Source organism: Sceloporus undulatus, chromosome 2, assembly GCF_019175285.1.
Source record: "Sceloporus undulatus isolate JIND9_A2432 ecotype Alabama chromosome 2, SceUnd_v1.1, whole genome shotgun sequence".
Taxonomy (NCBI): Eukaryota; Metazoa; Chordata; class Lepidosauria; order Squamata; family Phrynosomatidae; genus Sceloporus; species Sceloporus undulatus.
In genome coordinates, this window is record NC_056523.1 from 122,667,889 (window position 1) to 122,691,950 (window position 24,062).

A 24,062-nucleotide genomic window follows, 5' to 3' on the forward strand; every position below is an offset into this window, starting at 1 on the left:
TGCAGTACCATCAATGTTTTATTACACTTAAGATAAAAGTATATTCTCAGAACAGAAAATCAACCCCCTCTTCCTCATATGCAGAAATATAATTGCAAACTTAACAAAACACAAAATGGTTGTACTGTACTTCAATTATGGGCACGGCTATACTGGATTTTTCGATTAATGCCAAACTCCCCTTCCTTACCAGCGAGAATGCAGAAGGCCCAAATAAAGTATATTACTACAAAGTTCAGATTGCATCCTTCTGTTGTCCACACCTGCAGGGACCCCGCAGGAGAAAAATGCATACGACTACGTTCAATCCCCCCCCCCCCATTTCAGTAAAGATGTTAGATGTTTATTCATCCATTTTTGCATTCATCTGTGAAGATACCAGAGCCAAGTTTTTACCAGAAAGAGACTGTGTTTATGTTATCTGTTATTGTTGTTTGGATTTTGAACAAAGTTAATAGAGTATGAGCCAGTCGATGAATCCTGATTCACCTGAAAATTCTCAGTTGAGAGGCCAAAAGGGCGGAGAACCAAGTTTCCAAGGTCTTTGAGTTTACCTGCAATACATGAAAAAGAATGTTTTCTAATACTGTATATACAAGAAATTTCACAAAATCAAAATGATTGAAGGAATGTACTCTTTGCTGCATGGATGTTTAGAATGAGGATGTGTACAGAAAGGAACAAGAATTCGGTTGTTCATACAAGGGTGATTATATTCTGTAAAGCACTTACAGTGAGATCCTAGGCACTAAAGCAGGGGTCGGCAACCTACGGCCCGCGGGCCGCATGTGGCCCGCCGAGCTGTTGGGACCGGCCCCTGCTCGGTCCTGCTGCTGACTGCCGCCGCCAAAGGCCCCGTGGGGCCTTTGGCCTCTCGCGGAAGTGCGCGGGGCCTTTGGCGGCGGGCAAGGGGAGGCAATGGCCCCACATGCAGCCGCACAGGGAGGAAGGCAGAGGAGGAGGAAGGAGGATGAAGAAGAAGAAGAGGAGCAGGAGGACGAGGAGGATGGTGATGGTGATATTGATATGAGCCAGCTTCAGAGGCACGGCCAATGTAAGTTGCTGTGATTTTTACAAACTCATGCGCAGTGAAGAAAAACCTGTCAGCGCAACTGCTGGGGTCCAACAACCACTGTCAGCAACTCAAATGAGTCCTGGGGTTAAATCAGACCCTTGGAGCAGAGCTGGCAAATTTCCAGAAGCAGAAGGGTGGCTCCAAAGTCCAATTTGGGATGACAGCAACTGGATGTCTTCCAGGAACTGCAGCAATGCAGGAACCTCCGGGGGGCACACAGCAAATCAATGCTGTAGCTTCTTCTGATAAACCACCAAAGAAACAAAGTCCCCAAAGTGCTCTTTATTCACAGTGCTATAATACAAAACTAGATCTCTAAAACTCCAAACCATACCAATCCAACTCCTTCTACAAACCCACAAGCTACCCCTTGCAACCCCTGGGTTTATATAGTCTCCAGACCATGTGGTCTCCCAAACCCAGTGAGTTCAAGTGTGTAACCATGTCATGTGTCTCCTGTGCAATCCAGACACATGTTTCATCATCCATGGCTACATGCACTTGGACACTGAAGTGTCCTTGAGCCAATGAGCTTCAGCTGTGCTGATCAGCCTTGCCACTCTGATGAATGCTCATGGCCAAACACACACACATCAAGCATTTCCCTGTGTGCTGTGTTTTAACCCTTCAAATCCCTGACAAAACCACAGTCCCTTGACCAAGTACACACTTCTGAGAAGTACATTTGAACCCGAGGGCAAATCACTTCTTGTCAGGCCACCTTGACATGTTAAATATGCATAGCCATGTGACCCCTGCCATGTTCAGTGTGAAACCCAAAGAGTTTGGTTATGCAATAAGCCTCTGAAATATGCAAGAGATTGCCATAGTAGCCATGTTCAATGCTGAAGTGTGGTTTGGAATGGGGGAGGGGGGGTTGGCCAGAAAGGGAAGTCGATTTCTCCATCTGTCTAGGAAAATGGCCAAATTTCCTCCATTTTGAACATGCCTAAGAAAGATGCATTTCATTACATTTTTTAAAAATCAGAAATTTTTGGCATGTCCTCAATTTTTTAAAAATGTGTCCTACTTTGAAAATGCTACCTATATATTTAATTATTTATTTTTTGGCTCCCCCCCCCCCCCCCCCGTTGTCTGGGGGACACCAACCTGGCCCCCGCTCAAAAAGGTTGCCTACCCCTGCACAAAGGAACGAAATACTGTACTACAGGGCCTGCATTCTAAAATTCTTCATGACTGTCTAGTCTTGTGAATCAGCTCTGAATACCCTGTGGAGTGTGCCCCCCTAAGGAGTGTGTGACAGTTTCTCGAGCTGGGGTGCAGACCTCAGATGTGGTGCCACTGGTGTTTGTGTGTATATGGCAGAGGTTGAGAAGGAGGTAGAACAAAATTCACTACTGCCCTTTCTTTTTCTTTTGCTCATTCCAAAGGCAAAATCCTAAGGCTAGTGGGATTTTTGTCTTTGGAAGGAGCAATGTTAACCTTTTCCTCCCCCTTTGCTCTGACCAAAGGGAAAATCCCTTGTTTCTGTCTCTGGAAGCAGCAAAGTTAAAATCCTTTTCTCTCCTACTGTTTCCAAAGGCAAAATCCCATGGTTGCTGAAGAGTCTGTCTTTGGAAACAGCAAAGTTAAACCCCTATCCTTTCCCTTTGTTCTTTTGGAAAGACAAAATCCTATCTACTACTTCAATCAGGAGAGGGACCCAGAGGAAAAAAGGTTTGAGAACCACTGCTCTAGTACATACGTTTCTTTCAAGTTCCCCCATCAAAAGATATTCAAACAAACTACAATGTCTATCACACTATACTTTTAAAGTGCTACTATTCCACTTTAACTCCTCTAGCAGCCTCCTGTTGCATGCTGGGATTGGCAGTTTTAAGGAGCTGAACTTCTCTGCCTGAGAATTCTAAATACCCCTCCTTAAAACTGCAAATCCCAGAATGCAACAGGAGGCAGCTAGAGGAGTCAAAGTGGAATAGTAGCACTTTAAGAGTATAGTGTGATAAACATCTACCTCTGATAACAATAATAATAAATAGCCATCATGACAAAAAGCCATCACCATGCTTCAAGACTTGTTCTGCTGTAAGTTGTACAGGAACAAGCTCAGCTGCTGAAATGTTAAATATATGGCCAATGAAAAGATTTTTGAGACACAAGATTATTTGTTCAAATACATTACTATTTTGTCTGCAAATGGTAATCCATTTTTAATGTATTATTTATAACTAAAATATTTAAAGACTACACTATTTAACAATAACCCTTGTTCTTTCAGTTCTGGAAAGAAAGGATGCCATTTAACATTGTCTTCATCTAGAAATTGCACGAGTAGCATAACAGCTAAACAATGGTGCCCAAGTAAAATTTCCTAGAAGACTCTAAAATGAAACTAAACATTTGGGCAAGAGAGTAAAGTGAACTGGATAAGCATGCCATGCTCCACATTTGTCAAACAATTCCAGCTTGTATGAATTGAGAACAACATTGGCCTGGGACCAGAAGTTTTAGGACCAGTTAGAAGGAACAGTTCTACCTAGTTAAAGCACCATAGACACAGAAGTTCAAGGAAAGAACTGTCATACCCAGAAGTTATGGATCTGGCATGACAAGAAATAGGGTGATGTAGTAATAGGTTGATATAATGAAACAAGAAATGTGATGTGGGGAAATAGCACTATAGTTAACTACAGAGAAGCGTGAAAGGAGGGAAACAAGAAACAGAGAGGGAATATACTTGGGACAAATTGGAAATGCAAAGCAGGGACAAATGGACAATGGCAGGGGAGAGTCGTAGCTCATGGCCCTGTTGGCTTTTTGAGGTAAGACTTTGATAGTAAGCAAGACCACATCTGGTTTCCTGGGAGAGATGAATTGATATGAGAGATGGGAGAGTTGGAGGAAAAGCAGCAGGTTTAAAGTACCCTTTGATGTGGGGAAAAGGATGTGGGCTGCAGGCTGGGAGAAGGGGGTTGAGGGAACACTTAAATGGCTGATTTGGGGACAATGTGTCTGTGGCCAACCACTATCTTGGATTCCTGAATAAAGCATTAGTTAAAATTACACTAATATGCTGTCCTGATTCTTCAAGTTTGGGTTCAATGATCATGACATTAACACAAGACTATACTACGTTATTTTTTTTTAAAATACCTTCAGATGTTGGCCACACCACCACCTGCCAACAAGAAGAATCAAACCTTTTTATCATAAAGATTACTATTTACTACTGACAATGCCTTCATTAAAGAATCTAATGAGTAGTTAGCCTAAGAGAAGAGGTTTGTATCACGTCTGAGCTCAGTATTGTTTGTTTTCACACCTGCTTTTAAAAGCCTGAGCTGCAGAATCTTGAAGCAAAAAGGAGCTTCTGTATTTGCAGGGTAATGGAGAAGAGCTGGCCATGATACTGTCTGCTCTGCCTTTCACCAAGCACCATCAACTTCTATGTCATGGAGGAAACAAGACAAACAGTGCAAGGACCCAAAAGTGGGAGGCAAAAAAACCTTGCACAGCCAACAAGTAAAGGGGACCCATGGTCTGCAATGTCTTTGCACTAATGCACAGAGCATGGGGAATAAGCAAGGTGAACTTCAACTCTAAGCACAACAAAGCAAATATGATATAATAGGCCTCACTGAAACCTGGTGGGATGAGTCTCATGATTGGAATGTAGAAATAGAGGGGTATAACCTTGTCAAGAGAAACAGGCCAAACAGGCAAGGAGGAGGAATAGCCTTATATGTCAGGGACATTTACACCAGTGAAGAGATCCAGGACACTGATCCTGGAAGCCAGGTGGAGAGCATCTGGATAAAAATAAAGGGGAGGGAAAGAACAGGGATGCTATTGTGGGAGTCTACTACAGATTCCCAAGTCAGACTGAGGAACTGGATGATGTCTTTCTAGAACAGATGACCACACACTCAAAAAGGAGAGATGTAGTAGTGATGGGTGACTTCAACTATCCATATATTTGCTGGAAGTCAAACTCAACCAAATCCTCAAGGTCTAACAAATTCCTCACTTGCCTTGGAGACAATTTCATTGTCCAAAAGGTGGAAGAGGCAACAAGGGGATCAGCTATTTTGGATTTGATCCTAACCAACAGGGATGACCTAGTTAATGGAGTGCAAGGGGTGGGATCCTTAGGTGGGAGTGATCATGCACTCCTGGAGTTTGTTATACAATGGAAAGGAGCAGCCAGGCATAGTCAGACATGCATTCTAGACTTTAGGAAAGCTGATTTTAGTAAACTTAGGCCCGTTACGCACGGCCGTAAAGTACACCCCCAGGATGTACTAGGGTTACGCACACCCCTAACCCTAGTACGTCCCGGGGACGTACAAAATCTTGACGTAGCAGACACTTAGCGTCCGAATGTCGCGCAGCGCTAATGATACCGCGAGTGCGCCATTGGCGCCTTGCGATGTCATTAGCACGCCACAACAACAAGCGCCATTTTGGCGCTTCTTTTTTGCGGCGGCGGGGAGCCTCGTGGTTTGGCCGCTGGGGCTCCTCGGCGCTGCTAATGGTGGCGGCGGCAGACCGCCGCTTTCAGGCAGTCTGTAACGCACCTTAGAGAAATACTGGGGGCGATCCCATGGTCAGGAATACTAAAAGAGAAAGGAGTTCAAGACGGATGGGAGTTTCTCAAGGGGGAGATGCTGAAGGCACAATTTCAAACAGTTCCAATGAGGAAGAAAAATGGGAGGAGTCTCAAGAAACCAGGATGGATGAGTAAAGAACTTTCAACTGAGCTAAGTTTTAAACAGAACATGTATAAGAAATGGAAAAATGGGGAAATCACCAAAGAGGAATGAACTCAAGCTTGCTAGAGTTTAAGAACAACAAAAAGGGCTTTTTTTGGGTATGTCCGCAGCAAAGGGAAGAAGAAGGGCCATTGTGTAGAGAAGATGGCAAAATGCTAACAGGGGATACTCAACACCTTCTTTACCTCAGTCTTCTCAGAAAAGGAAAAGGTTGCTCAACCAAAGGATAATGGAGCAGAGGACAGAATAGGGGAATTTCAGCACATAATAAGTAAAAGAGGTATTACAGGAATATCTGGTTAACCTAAACAAATATAAGTCTCCAGGACCAGATGAACTCCATCCAAGGGTATTAAAAGAACTGGCAAATGTCATATCGGAGCCACTGGCAATAATCTTTGGGAGCGCCTGGAGAACAGGAGATGTCCCAGCAGACTAGAGGAAGGCAAATGTTGTCCTCATCTTCAAAAAGGGGAAAAAAAAAAGAGGATCCCAACAATTGTCGTCCAGTTAGTCTTACCTCAATACCAAGAAAAATTCTAGAACAGATCATTAAACAGAGAGTCTGTCAACATCTAGAAAGCAATGCCATAATCACAAAAAGTCAATACAGGTTTCAGAGAAACAAGTCATGCCAGACAAATCTAATCTCTCTCTCTCTCTCTCTCTCTCTCTCTCTCTCTTTTTTGGTAAAATTACCAGCTTGTTAGATGAAGGGAATGGTGTGGATATAGTATATCTTGATTTCGATTCATGTTCCCCATGACATTCTTGCAAACAAGCTCGTGAAATGTGGGCTAGACAAAGTAACTGTTACATGGATTTGTAATTGGTTGACTGGCCAAACCCAAAAGATGCTCAACAATGGCTCCTTTTCATCCTGGAGAGAAGTGACCAGTGGAGTCCCACAGGGTTCTGTCCTGGGCCCAGTGCTATTCAACATCTTTATCAATGACTTGGATGAAAGAATTGGGGGCATACTTATGAAATATGCAGATGACACCAAACTAGGAGGAGTAGGTAATACCCCAGAGGACAGGATCAAAATTCAAAATGACCTTAATATATTTAGAAAGCTGGGCCAAAGCTAACAAAATTAATTTCAACACGGAGAAATCTAAGGTACTGCACTTAGTGTGGAAAAATGAAATGCACAGATATAGGATGGGTGACACCTGGCTGAATGAGATTACGTGTGAAAGGGATCTGGGAGTCCAAGTAGACCACAAATTGAACATGTGCGATGCAGCAGCTAACAAGGCCAATGCGATTTTAGGCTGCATCAATAGAAGTATAGTGCCATTCTATTCTGCTCTGGTCAGGCCCCACCTGGAATACTGTGTCCAGTTCTGGGCACCACAATTTAAAAAGGATGTTCAGAAACTGGAGCGTGTCCAAAGGAGGGTGACTAAAATGGTGAAGGGTCTGGAAACCATGCCCTATGAGGAAAGACTTAGGGAGCAGGGGATGTTTAGCCTGGAGAAAAAAAGATTAAGAGGTAATATGATAGCCCTGTTTAAATATTTGAAGGGATGTCATACTGAGGAAGGAGCAAGCTTGTTTTCTGCTGCTCCAGAGAACAGGACCTGGAACAGTGGATGCAAGCTACAGGAAAAGAGATTCCACCTCAACATTAGGAGGATCTTCCTGACAGTAAAGGCTGTTCAACAGTGGAACACACTCCCTCGGAGTGTAGTGGAGTCTTCTTCCTTAGAGGTCTTTAAACAGAGGCTACATTGCCATCTGTCGGGGATGCTTTGATTGAAATTTCCTGCATGGCAGGGGGTTGGACTGGATGGCCCTTGTGGTCTCTTCCAGCTCTATGATTCTATGATACTACTCAAGCAAACTGGACACCAAAGCAACTCACCCAACATCTCTTCCTTAAGTTTTTCATTACGTTCTTCTATTTGCCTTGGCAGTCGCTAAAAATGAAAAGCAGAGGATCAGTTTTGCAGACAATCTGGGCAACACTTTTAGTTCTTACTCAGGCTACATAATACACAGTTTAACCATCACTTAGTGAGGAAAAAAAAACAATCATTGCTGATCATTACTAACTGAAAGCACTGCAATGGACCTAGCCAAAACGTGAAAGAGAAGGCCCATATACATTGTCCATAGGTGACAATCTACGTCTGTTCAGTGTAGCATAGATATCCCATTGCAAGGATGAACGCTATGCTAGCAGTATGCAATCCCTCAAACAGAATTGCCAGTGATGCACAAGACATATCCATGAGATGGGCCCCATTAGACTACCTGCAATGACAAGGCACAGAAGAACAGGAATGTCAGCAGAGGGCCTCATGAGCCAAAGGTGGAGGGAGATACAATGGGTTGGCACCAGGAAACAATGTGCTATCAAGCCAACAGGGCTCATCCATTAGGAAAGGAACACCCGTATAGCTTTGTTACATCTTTGTGGCTGGCTGGCTGCACAGTAATATGGCTGTATGGTTGGTTTGTATGGTTGTATGGTTGGTTTGCTAGGTACTATGCTCCCTCTACCTATGTGGTCTTTTGCAGTTCACTATACCTCCATTGTACATTCACACTGAGCAATTGTACCTTTTGTGCATCCACCTGCACAATAGCAAATGCACAATCCCAATTCTGCTCCTGTCAGCAGCATATGTCCATCACTATACAGTGGGCCCTTGTTATCCATTGGGGTTTGGTTCCACAACCTCCCATGTATAACAAAATCCGTGGATGCTCAAGTCCCATTCAATACAATGACATAGCAAAATAGTATCTCTTATATAAAATGGCAAAATCAAGCTTTGCTATTTGAAATTTATACTTTTTTGAATATTTTCAAGCCATGGATGCTTGAATCCGTGGATAAGGAGAGCCAACTGTATAAATACTTTGCCCCACACTTGTGTATGTTACTAACAAGATGCGGCCACAAGGTCATTCAATAGCTCTACACCACTTGGTGCAGCTCAGGGAGCGCACAACTCAGGGAGTACTCAGGTCTCCATTCTAAGAAATGGCCAGCATAGAGCTACTACTCAACACCACACATCCTAAGCAAGGCACAGAAAAATAATTGTTACACTGAGCTTAGTGGAAATTGCTGACGCAGAGGAAAGGATGGATCATACCCCACATTTGTTCTCTGATTGTGTCTTAAGCCATCTTGAAAATTTATGGTTGAATATTTTTTCAAGTCATACAATAGAAAGATAAGATGCCCCTCAGACGCTGTCATTTTTTACATTTAAACATTATTATATTTGTTATATTACATTTTGTTAACAGGATAAAAGGTTTTACAGACACTTTTTAAAAACTAATAGTTAAATGTTGTGTGTGGTAAGAAAGATACTGTCACTTAATAAAGGAATATCTTAATTTGGGGAGTGATGCTTGAGTTTTGTAAAAAAAATAACTCATGTTTAAATAGTTATCTGGATCCCACCCTCAAATGAAAAAGCAAATTATGAAAGAAGTGGGAGGAGCACTACAAAAGACAAAACAAAATAAAACAAATGCATTTACAAATCAAACACGGGTTCCTACAGCAAACCAAGCACCATGTGGATTGCTATGATGAATCCCACAGCTACACTGAAGAAAACATTTTGGATCCACTTCATATTGATCTTTAGTTTTCACAACTTTCATATCAATGAATCCCACAGGTTAATTTAGCTTTGTGGTGAGGGAAGCGTTTTATTAGAAGTATACAGCCTGGCCACGTTTTGAAATTTCTGGAAGTAACAAGCACCAAAAACTCTCAGAATACTGCAGAAATCAGGGCTGCTTTCTTGCTTTCGATCACTCTGGCAGAATTCTCCTACACTGCACCCTGAATTGTATTCCCTAGCATTTATCTGAGAAAAAGCAACAAACAGAATGTCAACCAAACAAAGGAAAAACAGCTCTATACCATGGACATTAATGCTTTGGTAGGCAGGACTACTGAGACAACACAGCAGCAACTGGGGATATTGCAGCACACACAGTTTGCACAGAGATGGGCCTCACCATCAACAGAAACTAATCACTAAGAACTCTGTGCCCAGTCCATAACCAAACTAGGGCATTTTTCATCCTTCAGTTCTTGAGTGCCACACTGGATCACAACTGAGTTCAGTCTCAAGATGTGTGTCAGATTAGCCTTCCCTCATCTCTTATGACAGCTCCTTCTGCTTAGACAGCAACGGGACTGAAGTCACTTGCTAAGATTTCTGCATGTTTAAAATCAGGAAGGATTGCTATCCTGGTCATTAATATCTATGAAGTATTTTTATTTAAAAGACTTGTGGACAACTTTCCCACTAGAAACCACCTAACACTCCACCCCGCTTCATGAAGCTTACCACACAAGCTTCTCTTGCTTGATGTATTGAAGGATCCTTTTCAAGCAGGTTTTTGTAGTCTTCTAAAGCTTCATCTAGCTTTTCAGTTTTTTCATACAGCTCTGCTCTCCTCAGCAGTGCCTTGATATAATTTGGATTCAATTCTAGGGCTAAAAAGGAGAAATAAAGCAATAGTATGAACCCTCCAATAAAAACGTTTGACTTTGAGCATTTTTAGCAGGTTCTTGTTGTGTTTATCTTTGCTTGAATACATCCAACATGAGCCAGTCTTGTCACCAGCAGAGATCCTGCTCACAGAGAGTCATAATCCCACCCTTTTTAATGTTCAACTTTGATGTACAATTAAATAATATAGTAAGCAAATGTAAATGAGAAAAGTATATCGGGCTTTTATTACTGCAACACCCCACAAAGGATACACCTAGTGCAATACAGCAAAAAGGCATGCACCATTTTAAACATGACTGACTTTGAGTAAATATGCACATGACTGAACCACAAACTTAAAAGTCTATTACTCATAATGAACATTGTTCAACATCTAATGCCTTATGTTTTTCTTGTGACTAAAATGCCAACTGAAAACATGATTAACAAATGATAACTTAAATTGAGGTATTTCATGGGTGCTGTCTTGATCCAAGGTCAATCCACAGTGAGTTACAACAGTCAACCTATGAGGAAATTTCTCTAGGATTAAACTCTAATCATTACAGCCTAATCCACCACACTGGTAGAAAAGCTCCCTCCAGAGACTTCCAGAAATATCCTCTTTAAAATCCTCCAATAACATTGTTTTCAAGATAAATTAATCCAAACTCCTATTTTTGGACAGATAGATTTCATCACTTACAAGCTGATCCACTTCAATTTAGACCTGTTGCTGTTTATCTTTCCATCCGTATGGACATTACATAGAATCACAGAATCGAAAAAGATCACAAAGGCTATCCAGTCCAATCCCATGCCATGCAGGAACAGACAATCAAAGTCTCTGTCACACGGTTTTTGCTCCCTTTCTTAACCAACCGACATGCAGTGTCCCCTAAACCAATATTCCTTCTCTATCTCCTTTAAAAATGCATACACTTATACAAGTTTACGATACATATTCACAGTACTTTCTCTTATTTCAATCCTTAACCACAGCCTCACCTGCCACACAGGCACTTGACATAAACTCATCTCAAACATTAAATTAGAACAAGATTCAGGGGGTGGAAACTAGTTCCACTGGCTAGTCTGTACCCAACAAAAGACATATTCCAGTGATGCTTGCCACTGTATGTGTATTCTCTTCCATATCCAGTGAACAGAAACAAACACAATACCCTATATTGGAGCAGGCAACTACAGATGGAGCAAGGAACATTAACCAACCATGTCCATCCAGTAGGCCACACTACCGCATTTCAGACCACAAGTGACATGACATCACTTTCAGCTACTATATTGGTTGATCTTTTGACTTTTCCCTCCTCGGAGGGAACTGGGGAATTCTTGGGGGATTGGGGCAAGGAAACCATGTTGCATTTATGGGCATTTGTTGCAGGACTCTGAGTTAGTTTTCAGGTGAAAAATAATCCAAAAATTTATCCCCCCCCCATGCATACTTGGAGGGTCTATGGGCTTTGGGGGACCTGGGGCTGCATTCAGGGGTCCATGGGCTGCAGACAATCCACAGACCACTCTCTGCCCTTGTTTTACAAAGACAATGGAAACAGGCACATGACCAAAAAGAACACAAAACAAGAAAACAGTACCTTTACTGCAGTCACTTATGGCAGTTTCTTTCTTGTCCTAGGAAAAAAGATTGCAGAGACACTCAATACCACATACTATTTTTCTAGCATTCATAACAATATGGAAATAATTCACCAAATTTTAGATTATGTTACAGCGTAAGAGAAAGGGTGTGTTCTGGCTGTCTTAGTCCAAAACTACAAGGAAAGAAAGCCAGCTAAACCAGAGGCTAAGGAAGGTATTTGTGAGCAAGCTCTCCTAGAAAGAAACCCACAGTGTGGAAGTGTGCTCAGTTGCTCAAGGGAGGATAATCTGAACTAAGGATTCCCCATTTACTGAAAAACAAAAGTAATCCAAGTCATATTGAGCATAACACAAGTTGAGGCCAACTAATCATGACTGTGATAGGTAGCACTAATACTTTATCACCCTCAGTAGTTATTTACGGGTCTATACTCTATAATGTTTAACATCCATGCAGAAACTCAAGTAAAGAGCCACTCTTTTCTTCAGGGGAGCAGACTCTCCCTCATCCAACTTTCCCTCAAAAAAGATAGTGAGGGGGAGTGGGTGCCACTGCTTGAAAGAGAAACAAATACTTTCCAGCAATAGCATTCAACCCCCTCCTGCTTGCCTTCCAAGGGAAGAGACAGCAAGGAGCATATTGCTGGGGGGGGGGGGGGTGAGAAAGAGAGAGAACATTAAATTCTACTCTATTTGCTCTAGGAAAGACTCGTCTCTTTATCACCACACCAGTTTACTCCTGCATTGCAAAGACTGCCTCTAGCAATCTTACTCCCAATTTTGAAGTTGGGACGGTGACACAAATAGTTGCATAGTTGCTCAAACAATCTCTGGTCATCTTTACAACTTCAAAGTGAAAGAAAGGTTGCCCACTCATTAGATAAGTGCTGCCAAACTCACCCTGTGAAACACAATTGCTCAAGCCTGACAACAGACAGAGTTGATATGCCTGATTAGTTATTTGGAATACAGGTTCTAGCTACTTTCCTTTTTTAAAATTTAGTATTTTCCCCACCCAGAGCAAAACTTCTAAGAGAACAAAATTAACCACTATGTACTTAAGCAGCTGATAGAGATAATGAACTTGGTAGTCATCAAATCGATTCTTGCCAATTAACAGTCTTGGAAACGAGCTTTTACCTGTTTCATTCTTGCTGCAGCTCTGTTTGAATACAAAATGGATCTGTCCGTATTACAATAGGCTGGACAAACCTGCAGGGCTCTTGCGTAGGAATCTTCAGCTTCTTTATAGTCTGGAGTTTAAATGAAACATTAGAAAAGCAGAGAAGGTCATGCACAAAAATTAATACTTTGTCCCCCTCAGTTTCAATAATTTCATTAAAATGCTCGTCAAATCAACAACCAACGTAGAAATAATGAAAACTCAACACCCACATTGCAATTATTATTTTTGTACTATAATAAAAGCGTCTTCTTCCTTTGCAACTGGAAAAAGGTTTGCGCATATAACCTTTCAACAACAGTCAGACCCAAAAAGAAAAATTAATGAGCCTAACAAGATGAAGTATTTTTTTATTCCCTACATAAAATTTTAATATTTATTCAAACCATCTCAGGAAATATGCACTGTACCAATGCCTCGCTAACAGCTGAAACTGTGGAAAGAAACTGAATTTATCAAATATTTATTGATAATATAAACTCCCTGTTGATTTCAGTGATCTGTTCCATCAAAAAGCTAGCATGAGCAACACTTAATTTAGAATTGCTGCCAGGGACACAAGGATCCTATTGTCTAAATATTCAAAGTTTTCCTTAAGTTGGAACTGCATTTTTCTACCAGAGATAATACTACACCTATCAGGAACACTGGTGTCCTGGCTAAAGGGATGAAGTTACTGATTGAGGAACTGCTACATTTCCTGGGAAACACATTGACCTCAATCCAATACAGACCTTGGCATGCTTAAATTCACTGATTTCAATTGCTTTAAGTATGTTTAATTGTTCGACTGCAGCTACTGAGTTCAAAATATTATAGCAATAGGATTAATTAGGACTGTGGGAAAAGAGGCTTCGAAATTTGTGAACTGATTAAATTTAAATATGACTCAGTCAACATGGGAAGTGTATATTTATTGCACAACGTTGTCTGCTAGTTATTGTCCTTTTGAGTTTGCTTCCTGTCAGCACATATGTAATTTTAGTGTATAAACTAAATGTTGACTCACACAGAATCACATCTGTTGTTGCTGTTGTTAACTGTGGTCAACTTCAACCTATGGTGATCCTATGAATGAGAGACCTCCAAGTCACCCTGTCATCAACATCCCTGTTCGGGTCTTGCAGACTCAGGGCTGTAGCTTCCTTGCTTGAGTCCATCCATCTGAAATGCAGTCTTCCTCTCTTCCTACTGCCTACTATCTTCCCAAGCATCATTGTCTTTTCTAGTGTGTCATGTTTTCTGATGATATAGCCAAAGTACAACAGCCTCAGTTTAGTGATCTTTCTAGGGAAAGTTCAAGCTTGATTTGCATTAGAACCCATTTATTTGTATTTTAGCAGCCTATGGTATTGGTAGAACTCTTCCCCCAGCATCACATCTGAAATGAGTTAATTTTCTTCCTATCTGCTTTCTTCACTGTCCAGTTTTTACAACCATACATAAAAATGGAAATACAACGGCAGGGAGAATCCTAAATTTGGTATTCATTTACATGGCTTTACATGTCTAATTCTTTCACAGGATCTTGTCTAATTGCTTCACAGATGCGCTTCCAGGTCTTTGTCTTATTCTGATTTCTTGACGGCAGTCTCCATTCTGATTAATGACTAAGCTAAGCTATGAAAAATCTTTGATTACAGTGGACTTGTTATGTGCTGGGGTTTGGTTCCAAGATCCCCTGTGGATAACAAAATCTGTGGTTGCTCAAGTCCCATTAAAAATGACATAGAAAATTGGTGTCCCTTATAAAAAATGGAAAATCAAGGTCTGATATTTAAAAATTATACTTTTTTTAACATTTTCAAACCGTGAATGCTTGAATCCGTGTATAAAAAAATCCGTTATAAGGGCTGACTGTACTTCAATGTCTTCATCATCTACTTTAAAGTTATGCAAATCATCTGTGGTCTTGACAATATACTAAGCATTAGCAATAACTGAAAAGCAGTCACAGACTCATTCCTTTCTCACTCTCTCTAAACTTCTGTACAACAGGAGTCAGTCTACATGTCACATCAGAGCTTGTGAAGATGGAAGCAGCTCCCCCTCTCAACACCACTACACTGTGTCTTGAGTTTTGTTTAATGTCAAAACAAGTTTTTGCCCTTTTATTGCACGGTCATAGCAAACACAAAATGTAGGTTACCAAAGCCTGTCAAAATATGTGGATTCCTCCTAATAATGAATTCTTTAACCTACTGCCAATCCCTATGTACCCAATATGGCACCATCTACATGCAAGAGGGAGTTGTCTGCAGACAGAGTTATCCTGGGGTCTGAAGCAGCATTTAAACATTTTTGTGGAAGAAAAACACATCTTAAAAGCAGGATGGGGGAAAACAAAACAACTCCATGTGGACTCAGCATCCTTAGATTCACAGAACTCTAACCATCAAAGTGGGCTTGTGGGTGGGGAGAAAAAGAACTGAAGGACGAAAAATAGAATGGAAGAGCATCCTAGGAAAACAGCTTAGTTGGGACGTGGGAACTCTGAACTCTACACTGCAATGTTTTGTAGCAGGTACCACTTGCTTTCCCAATTAGCAACGTCCAGTTGCATCACTCACCTTGTCATGGTCTGTAATCCTGTATTTGCCTAACAGAGCAGACATAGGCAGCAGCATTTTAAGAATTGCTTTAACTTTCATTCATCTGCTTCAGTTGTACCTTCCATGTTTGCCTTCCTCTGCTGTTTTCCCCTGTTTCTTCAGCAGAATCCTCTTTTAATCTCTTCCCCAGCCCAGCCAATTAAAACTAAATGGATCTGCTACAGAAATATCTGTTCACAGAAAAACTTGAACTAGATGTGTATTGTGGAGACTGAAAAGTCCTGGAGCGAAAATATTCCGTGTTCTTTAATTATGTGCAGCATACTTGCTCAGGAGACAGGCATAATGTTTTATGTCTGAAGGAAAGTGTGGAGGAAGTCAACTATGAGGCAACAATATGATCTGTCATGTAATCTCACCTGCTCACTTCAGGGTCTGGATAAAGGGGGAAAGATGAAGATGTTCAATGTAAAGACACTATCATTCACTTAGAGGCACTTCTGCTATATTTTGCTTGCTATTAGAATTAATTTTTCATTTGTACATTCCTGGAGTAGAAGATCACAGGAGAGACATTACCCTTGTTTATTGTCACAGGAGTCACAGTGAAAGATTTCATGACAGTTCCCTAAAAATTCTCAGGCTCATTTTAGAAAGTCTCCCAAAGATACAAGCCCTAATAAAACAGAGATTATTTCCATTTGATCTTCAGTTTTGGGCACTTTTGATAGTACCCTGCCACTCTTTTCAAGATTCTCTCTACAAGAACAGAAACACTATTCTTTTTCCTCTTTTGCCACTAAGAGAAAACATTCTTGAGAACTGAGAAAGGATTTCAGCCAATAATGGCGACCCTAAAGATAGACCCTGCAAAAGTAGCCAGTCCATGTGGACACAAGACAGAAATGTACAAGCACTACTTTGAAATTAACAGATTATGCCATATGAAACCTGTTGATCTAAAAGATCCCACAAGAATCATTTTCATATCTAACCAGAACAGGATCCCACTGAGTTCAGCAATATTTCTAAGTACAAGGTTGCAGGCACTGTGCAGAACCCAATTAGCGTTTTTCCACAGACAGCAAGATTCTGTCAACAAATTAGGGAGAGGAGTAACTTTCTCTCATCCCAGCACCCCACCCACTTCTACTACAAATGACAATACAACTCTTCAGGGCATATTTGAGATAGGGAGGTGCAGAGGTGAGAAATAGCAAGGTCTATGGTGTGAACCTCTGTTCATTCAATGTTGGATATTACCCCAAACTTTTTAACTCACACAACGCCTAAAAGAACATTCTAAACTACAAAAATAAAGTCTAAAGTGAAAAATTCTAGGGACATATTTACCACAGGTGCCTGTCCAAATCCAGTCAAGTTTACGAAATTCACTATACTGCAGTGGTTTCCAACCCTGGTTGTGATTCCATTACCCTTGATGGGCCATGCTTGCTGGATAGAATGAGAGTTGCATCCCATCAACAATTAGGGCAATCACTTAGTACTTGCCTTAGACCAAACTTTTTCGCTCTAAGGGACTTTGGACTTCAGTTCCCATTATCCCGGACTATTGGCCAACATGGTTGAAGTCCAAAATGTCTTAAAGGGCACAGTTTGGGGACCACTGCCTTAGGCAGATAGTAAGGCTGATGACAACTAAGTGCCATTTGTCTTCCCTAACTACAGCATATATATCTATGATACAAAATAGTGCACCCACCTCCTTTTTTAAATTGTTCATTTCCTTCTTCTTTTAATTTCATGCTCTCATTTCTTCTTTTCTGTAATACACAGAGGATCACAGAATACAATATTTATGTGAAGTGAGCAAATACTATAGTTAACAGTTTAATACCTCTGAAATTGGAAAACAAAATGAAATGTAATCCCAAGTATAGCAATAAAATCTTTTTTATTGTTGCTCCCTCCTCTACAAATAGTTTTTAAGATGTTTAACTTCTGACACAAAGCTACATTCTTATAATTGCCCCCACCCACAGCAATTAACAGTTCTGCAGATTTCAGTGTTCCTTAATGCTACCTGTGGACAATCTAGAACTACATATTTCTTGAAGTATTTGGAAGATTCTGCACACACAAGATAGAACCACATGCTTATTTATGATTTATGACAAATCCTTTACACATGTTTAGTTTTCTGACTCTCAACATCAGAGTGATCACCTAATAATTTACAGACAAGGCTATGAAGGCTAACATAAAGTGGCATGTACAAAGCCAGCAATTAAAAGTGTTTTGACTGTGTTTTGTAGATCTAAGCCTAAAAACACAAAGAGTCTTAAGACTTTCACCAGAAGAAAATGTAACTGATGTAAAAGTGAAAGGTACACAGAAAAGCATTTTGAAAGTCTAAATTTAATTTGAACAATTTCTTTGGAAAAGAAAAGAAGCAGTCAATGCTTGGAAGAAAAAATAAACTCCGTAGTTCTGTCCCTCTGGTTCTGTTGATTTACCACCAATACAATACTTACAGTAAACGTCCTCAAGATCTGCCTATTATTTTATTCTCTGGATGATCCTATAAAATTGTAGCTGTTGACCCAACAGATTGGGGAAAGGATTGCAAAGACTATGATATCCTGCTACCAATATCTTTTACCCTTTTTGCTCCTTTCCGAGTTTCACTCAAGGCCCAAACTTTTTTCCTTTCCTTTCTTTATTGTTCTGTTTCCTTATTCCTCTTTGCATCAACTTTCCTGTTTATGCACAGCACAAATTACAATCAATTATCCTTGAACAACTCAGATGTAAGACTGAGTTTGCCCTCAATATTATTAATTCCATTTTAAATACTAAGGCTCCTTACTGAGATATTTTGCAGATGATGACTGTGGAAGGGCTATATGGTGGTTTTTCACATTTTATAGCCAGACCAAATACAACTATACTGTATTAAGAGAGCAATGGAAGCCATATACTATTGCAAGAATTATTTGGGTTCTTTGTAGAGGCATAAAGGCCAAGATCATTTTTCCCTTACCCAACCCCCCACTTCACAAAATAACGTCCACCAGATGTAAATGACATTTAATCATGCATGTTTTGTCAATAACTGAAACAAACCATAAGGCAGGGACAATATTCCAGAACACACAACTGGGTAAAGGTATATTTCCCTAGGAACATTCAACTGCCATTAACCAGGACTGCAAGCAAAAAAGACACAGTCCAGAGAGTACATCGTCAGGGTGTCAGTACACTGCAAAAAGCTTCCTAATGATTAGCCAAAACAAATATATACACATTTGTGCATTCTGAATATTTTACAAATCAAGATACAAGCTGCATGTTATCTTTGTAGAAAAGCTGGTTTGCTTTTCAAATATAAAACACACACCCTGCTGAGTCACTTTTGTATATCTCCTTCTCCCACATGATTAAAGAGAAAGAGAGGAGTCTATACAGAAAGACAGGAGCATGACCAGAAATAGGAAAAATTGGGAGCTGCTATGAAAAATTATTACAACATCAGGATTTCCTTGTCCCCCTTCCAGATGGCCATTTAAAGCTGCTAGACATAAATACTGCTGCTTTTGTTGAATGGGAAGCTTAACAAAATACCCCAAATGTTCATTTTATTACATTTGGATAGTCTTGATACTAAGTGAATGTGGCTTACAAAGGCTGTTCTCCCCATCCCAAAAATTCTAGACAGTTAAGCTCTACAAAAGAAAAGTCATGCTTCTGGCAGACAGCTGCATAAGCACTCTGGCCACTGGGTCTAATCTCATCACAAGAGCTGTACACAAAGCAACCACCTTTTAATTTAGCTTTTAGTTGCTGTCTTATGTAAATCCTGTTTTGAACTAAAACTAGACTACATGCAGATAAACTGCTCAGAATTTGAGTTATAATCTAAGAGTCTCACATACTCATGAATTTTAAAAAAGCAGGCAGCATAAAATTGTCTACCTCTGTCCATTTCTGTTTTAGAAATATAGACAGTGACAAGTGCAACAGAATAATGAAAATACAAATTGAAACAGAGTAACACATTGGTAAGGGAGAAACAAATGGTTTGCAAGTATGGTTGTCACAGATACTTAAGAAAAAGAGGAGCTAATAGCAGCAGACAATGGAGCACTAATTAAATAGACACAAATCATCCTGGCATATCCTCCCACCCTGAGGCCTTGCCACTCACCGACAGACAGATTAACATGTAAATCACTTCCTCTCAACCAAGGTTCACACAGTATATATACTGCATACACCTACATGCCACCATTCTCTGAAGATGCCAGCCACAGATGCAGGATAAATTCTTCCAGAACAGCTGTGCCGGCTATAAAAGCCTTCAACTTCACACAGGAGCTAACAGCATTGCTTCCAATTGCATACAATAAAACTAGTTGTGTGTATAGATTTCTTTTCCTAACAAACATCAACAAATTGTGAGAAAAGGAGTTTAACACCACCCTCTCCAAACCTGTTCACTAAAACAGAAGCATATCAAGTGTAAAAATATTCCCGGACAAACATTCAAGTAGCAATTCAATGCACACTTAATTAGCCATAAACTCTGGAATAAATGCATTGGAATTAGCAAGATTTACTTCCAAGATAAGGATTAGGCTACAAGAGTTTGTTTTAACAGACCAAACTGTCAGAAGAAATAAACAGGACTTCCTTCCAAGAACATATGGTTAGCATTAAAATGTTGGTCAAGCCTAAAATGTAGTTTTTTATTAAACATACCTCTTTTTCCTCCTCTGACATATTTTTCTCCAGTTGTAGTAAATCATTTTCATCTGGTTCTGCTTGATCCTCTGAAGTATCTGCCTTTTCATTGTGATTCTCTTCTACCAGTCCTGATTCAAAAGAGTCATTACAGTCATGGAAGAGGTCATCATCTTCTCTGGCCTCTGAGTCAGAAAACTGATTCATTCCATCTTTGGCAAGTTTAGGGTAGTGCACATTATTGCAGTTGGCTTGTGAACTGTTTTGTTCTTCTGAAAGCGTCAATTTTTCAACTAATTTTTCAGGGAAGGCAGCTTCTTCAGACTCCATGTTGAGTCTGCTATGATGATTTTCTGCCTGAAGTAAAGCAACAGGATAGCTTTCATAAATAACTTAAACAAGGATAACAAAGTCTTGAACACCTACAAATTGTTGACACTGCCTGACAACTCTCACATACACACTCCTCCAACTTCAGGTTAAAGTATACAACTAATTCTGTACAATCTTTTCCCACCACATTAATAAAAAAAGAATGGGATCAGCTTTGCCTGCTACCATAAAACATCAAAACAGCTATGAATTAAATTCCATCCCACCTTATGCTTACTGCTCACTTTCAAATCACCCTTATCAAAGTTGTATGGATAGGAAATTATTTTAAGGACAAACCCCATCATTCTCCTTCCTAGCAACACCTGGAACAGGGGGTTGGTTCCAGGACCCCACATGGATACCAAAATCCATGGATGCCCAAGTCCCATTATATATACAATAATACAGTAAGATGGCATATAAATGGCAAAATCAAAGTTTTCTTTTTGGAAAAAAAAACAATTTGGAATATTTTCAAGCCATGGATGGTTGAATCCATGGATATTGAAGACTACCTGTATAATCAAAATAACAACGCTTCACATCACTTCAAGTAGGAGCTCCTCTGACTGAACTGTGGGGTACAAGTGTATTCAATTTTTTACTTTAAAATTCTCACTAATGTTTCAGCCATGACAGTTTCTCATCTTGATATGAAACACACATAATCACAATCAAAACTAGCAATTTTTTGCATAAACACAATGGAAAATTGTTGCTGTCTGGAACTTTCTGGTACAGAAAAAATGAAGTTTGCCCTGCCTATACCATGTCTGTACTGTATGCCTATCTACTTTTGACTGAGGGCAGCTCTTTAAGGTTTGGACCTGTTACTGTATTTTCCTCAGCCTTTTTCATCTCAGCTAGGGAGAGCAGAAATTAATCCTAGAATTTAACATGCAACATTTGTGCTCTGTTCAAGACTTTCACATCCTCCCAAGCATGTTCTCTCATTTAACTGACAAACCTATGCCTTACCTTTCAGAAGTTAACACCACAAAAAGAAAGATGTGGACACTCTTTCTTTCCCCCCCTGAGGACACAGACCTGTATTGCAGCTGAGCCCAGTAACTTCTGCCATTCAAAGTGTGAATGATGTTCTTAAGGACAGGAGTCTGAAACTGTGACCTCAACATTTTTGGTTTGGCTTACATTTCCCAGGAATCCTAGCCAGCAGTTGGCAGCAAGATTTCTAAACACAACTAGAGTGCCATCATTACTCATCCTATCTTAGTACTAGAAAGCAACAAGGCTGATAAACAAAGTAGGTGGCTGGCACCATGGTAAGGATGTTGATCTAGAAAATGTGAACTCACCACTTCTTGCCCCAGAAAGAGGAGCCCATATAAGACTACTGTATTTATAAACCAAGGTGCAGGGCATAGGAAATTCCTCCTCATACGTTGTAAGACCCCAGCAACTTCCACCAGTTCTGACATACGTCACCTACTAAAAGCACAAAGCATCCCTCTGCCAGGAAAGAGAGGCCTTCCTCTATACTTTCCACTGCTGGCAGGAAGCAGATTTTCAATAATGCCTTCCCACTAAATGCCTAGATACCCTAAAGCAGCATTTCTCCAACAGTTGGGAAGGATCCCCAAGGAGTGTGCAAAACCTGGAGGTCCTGATCCCTCCATTCACATTTTTTTATATATGTTAAATTTACACATGTGTTAAATACCGAATTTACTTAAACAGAACTTTTCTAATTCAAATGATGTTATTGCCTTATGAAAGGTTAAATTATGAATACACATTAACGTGTGAATGAAAACATGCCTATTCAATATAGTCAGACCTTTGTGCCTATGGATTTTTAATCCACTGATTTAACCATTTATGGTTTGAACATATATACGTGTGTGTGTGTGTGTACATACACACACAAACACACACACACACACAGTATAAATTCCCAAAAGCAAACCTTGATTTTGCCATTTTATATGACCCCATTTTACTACATCATTGTATTTAATGGGACTTGAGCATTCATGGATTTTAGTATCCCTGGAGGCAAGGTGACCAAATGTCTTAACCGCAAAGGAAGACAAGGCACTGGAAATTAGGACATTCAAGAGAAAGGGAGGGCATGACCCAATAAAAGCTCACAGAAATATAAATCCATGCTTCTGTGTCATTTTCTCAAAATGGAGGGCCTTTGGGAATCCCTCCCAGACAGAAGGCTGAAATGTAGGACATGTCCTGGAAAAGGAGGGCGTCTAGTCAGCCTGCACTCAGTCCTAGACACAAACCCCAGTGGATACCAAGGGCCGACTATAAACCAAATATCTTTACTCATACTATGCTGCGGGGGACGGGATGTCCGCCAGGTAGAGTATATGCTAGCCTTAGAGATGGAAGGGACTGAGGTGGGGTGTCCCAAGGGTAAAACATTTGAGGACCATGCCATCTCATCCAAAGGACCTTTTTGGCAACCGCTCCCAGATTATGGAATGCCTTCCAGACAAGATCTGTCATACTGTCACCTTAAACGGCTTCAACAAAAGCTGTTAAGACGGATCCCTTCCGGCAGGCCTTTCCTGAATAGATAGCCAGCCACCAATAAAGTTGAATCAGCTGTAGTATATACCTATGGTTTTTGGCCCAGCCTCTCTTCCACTGTCTGTCTGTCTGTTGCTGTTTTAAAGCATGCTTTTTAATTATGACTTGTTTAATCGTATTTTAGGGGGGTGGGATACTGGGGTCGGGGGTTGTATGTTTTAACATATACAGAGAGGTGGGGTACAAATAAATATTATGATTGATTATGATGATTATTACTGGAGGCTTAGCAGGGCCTGGCCTGGTTCCCACTGGGATGGGAGGCCGCCAAGGGACCCCAGGTGCTGTGGGCTCTACTTCGGAGGAAGGAAAGCGGCAAAACCTCCTCTGAGTATTCCTTGCCTGAGGAAATGATGGCTGGACCGTTGGACTATTATGACTCTGGAGACCTGCCACGGATCCCCCCCCCGGGGTGACCTTGGGCAGAGGGCCTCTCTCTCGGCCTCCTCAGGGAAGGCCATGGCAAAGCCCCCTCTGAAGACACCCGCCAAGAAAACCCCGCTACAGCTTTGCCTTCCATCGTAAAAGGCATGAAGGCAGAGGAGGACAGCAGTGCTACTGCTATTAGTATACGTCTTTACATCCCGCTTTCGCCAAACCCGTTCCCCCCAGGCTTCCCACTGGAACCCCACTCCCTTCACGCCTACCAGCGCCAAGGCTCGGCTCCACTTCACTTCAACTACTGCCGGAGGCCGGGTTGTACTTCCGGTCCCCTCTCCCGGGCCAATCAGCAGACGAGAATTCCAGGCTCCCCTCAAGATTCCTCTGTGACGT

General features: G+C 40.8%; 1 protein-coding gene across 1 annotated transcript; it reads right to left on the bottom strand.

The window, feature by feature from the left end:
* TTC1 (tetratricopeptide repeat domain 1) lies at window positions 1–24,062 on the bottom strand. Its single transcript, XM_042447372.1, has 8 exons — window positions 23,936–24,062; window positions 20,367–20,705; window positions 17,368–17,428; window positions 13,050–13,162; window positions 11,906–11,942; window positions 10,143–10,291; window positions 7,679–7,733; window positions 1–554 (listed from the first exon to the last, which is right to left on the bottom strand). Exons 2-8 carry the CDS (start codon window positions 20,676–20,678, stop codon window positions 418–420), a joined length of 864 nt encoding a protein of 287 aa, XP_042303306.1. The 5' UTR covers window positions 20,679–20,705; window positions 23,936–24,062; the 3' UTR covers window positions 1–417.

Coding starts and splice junctions, on each gene's coding strand:
- TTC1 (XM_042447372.1), bottom strand. CDS start 20,678: ATGGAGTCTGAAGAAGCTGCCTTCCCTGAAAAATTAGTTGAAAAATTG. Junction 11,943..13,049: donor CTGCAGCAAGAATGAAACAG/GTAAAAGCTCGT, acceptor CTTTTTTCCTAG/GACAAGAAAGAAACTGCCAT. Junction 555..7,678: donor ACTTAAGGAAGAGATGTTGG/GTGAGTTGCTTT, acceptor CATGTATTGCAG/GTAAACTCAAAGACCTTGGA.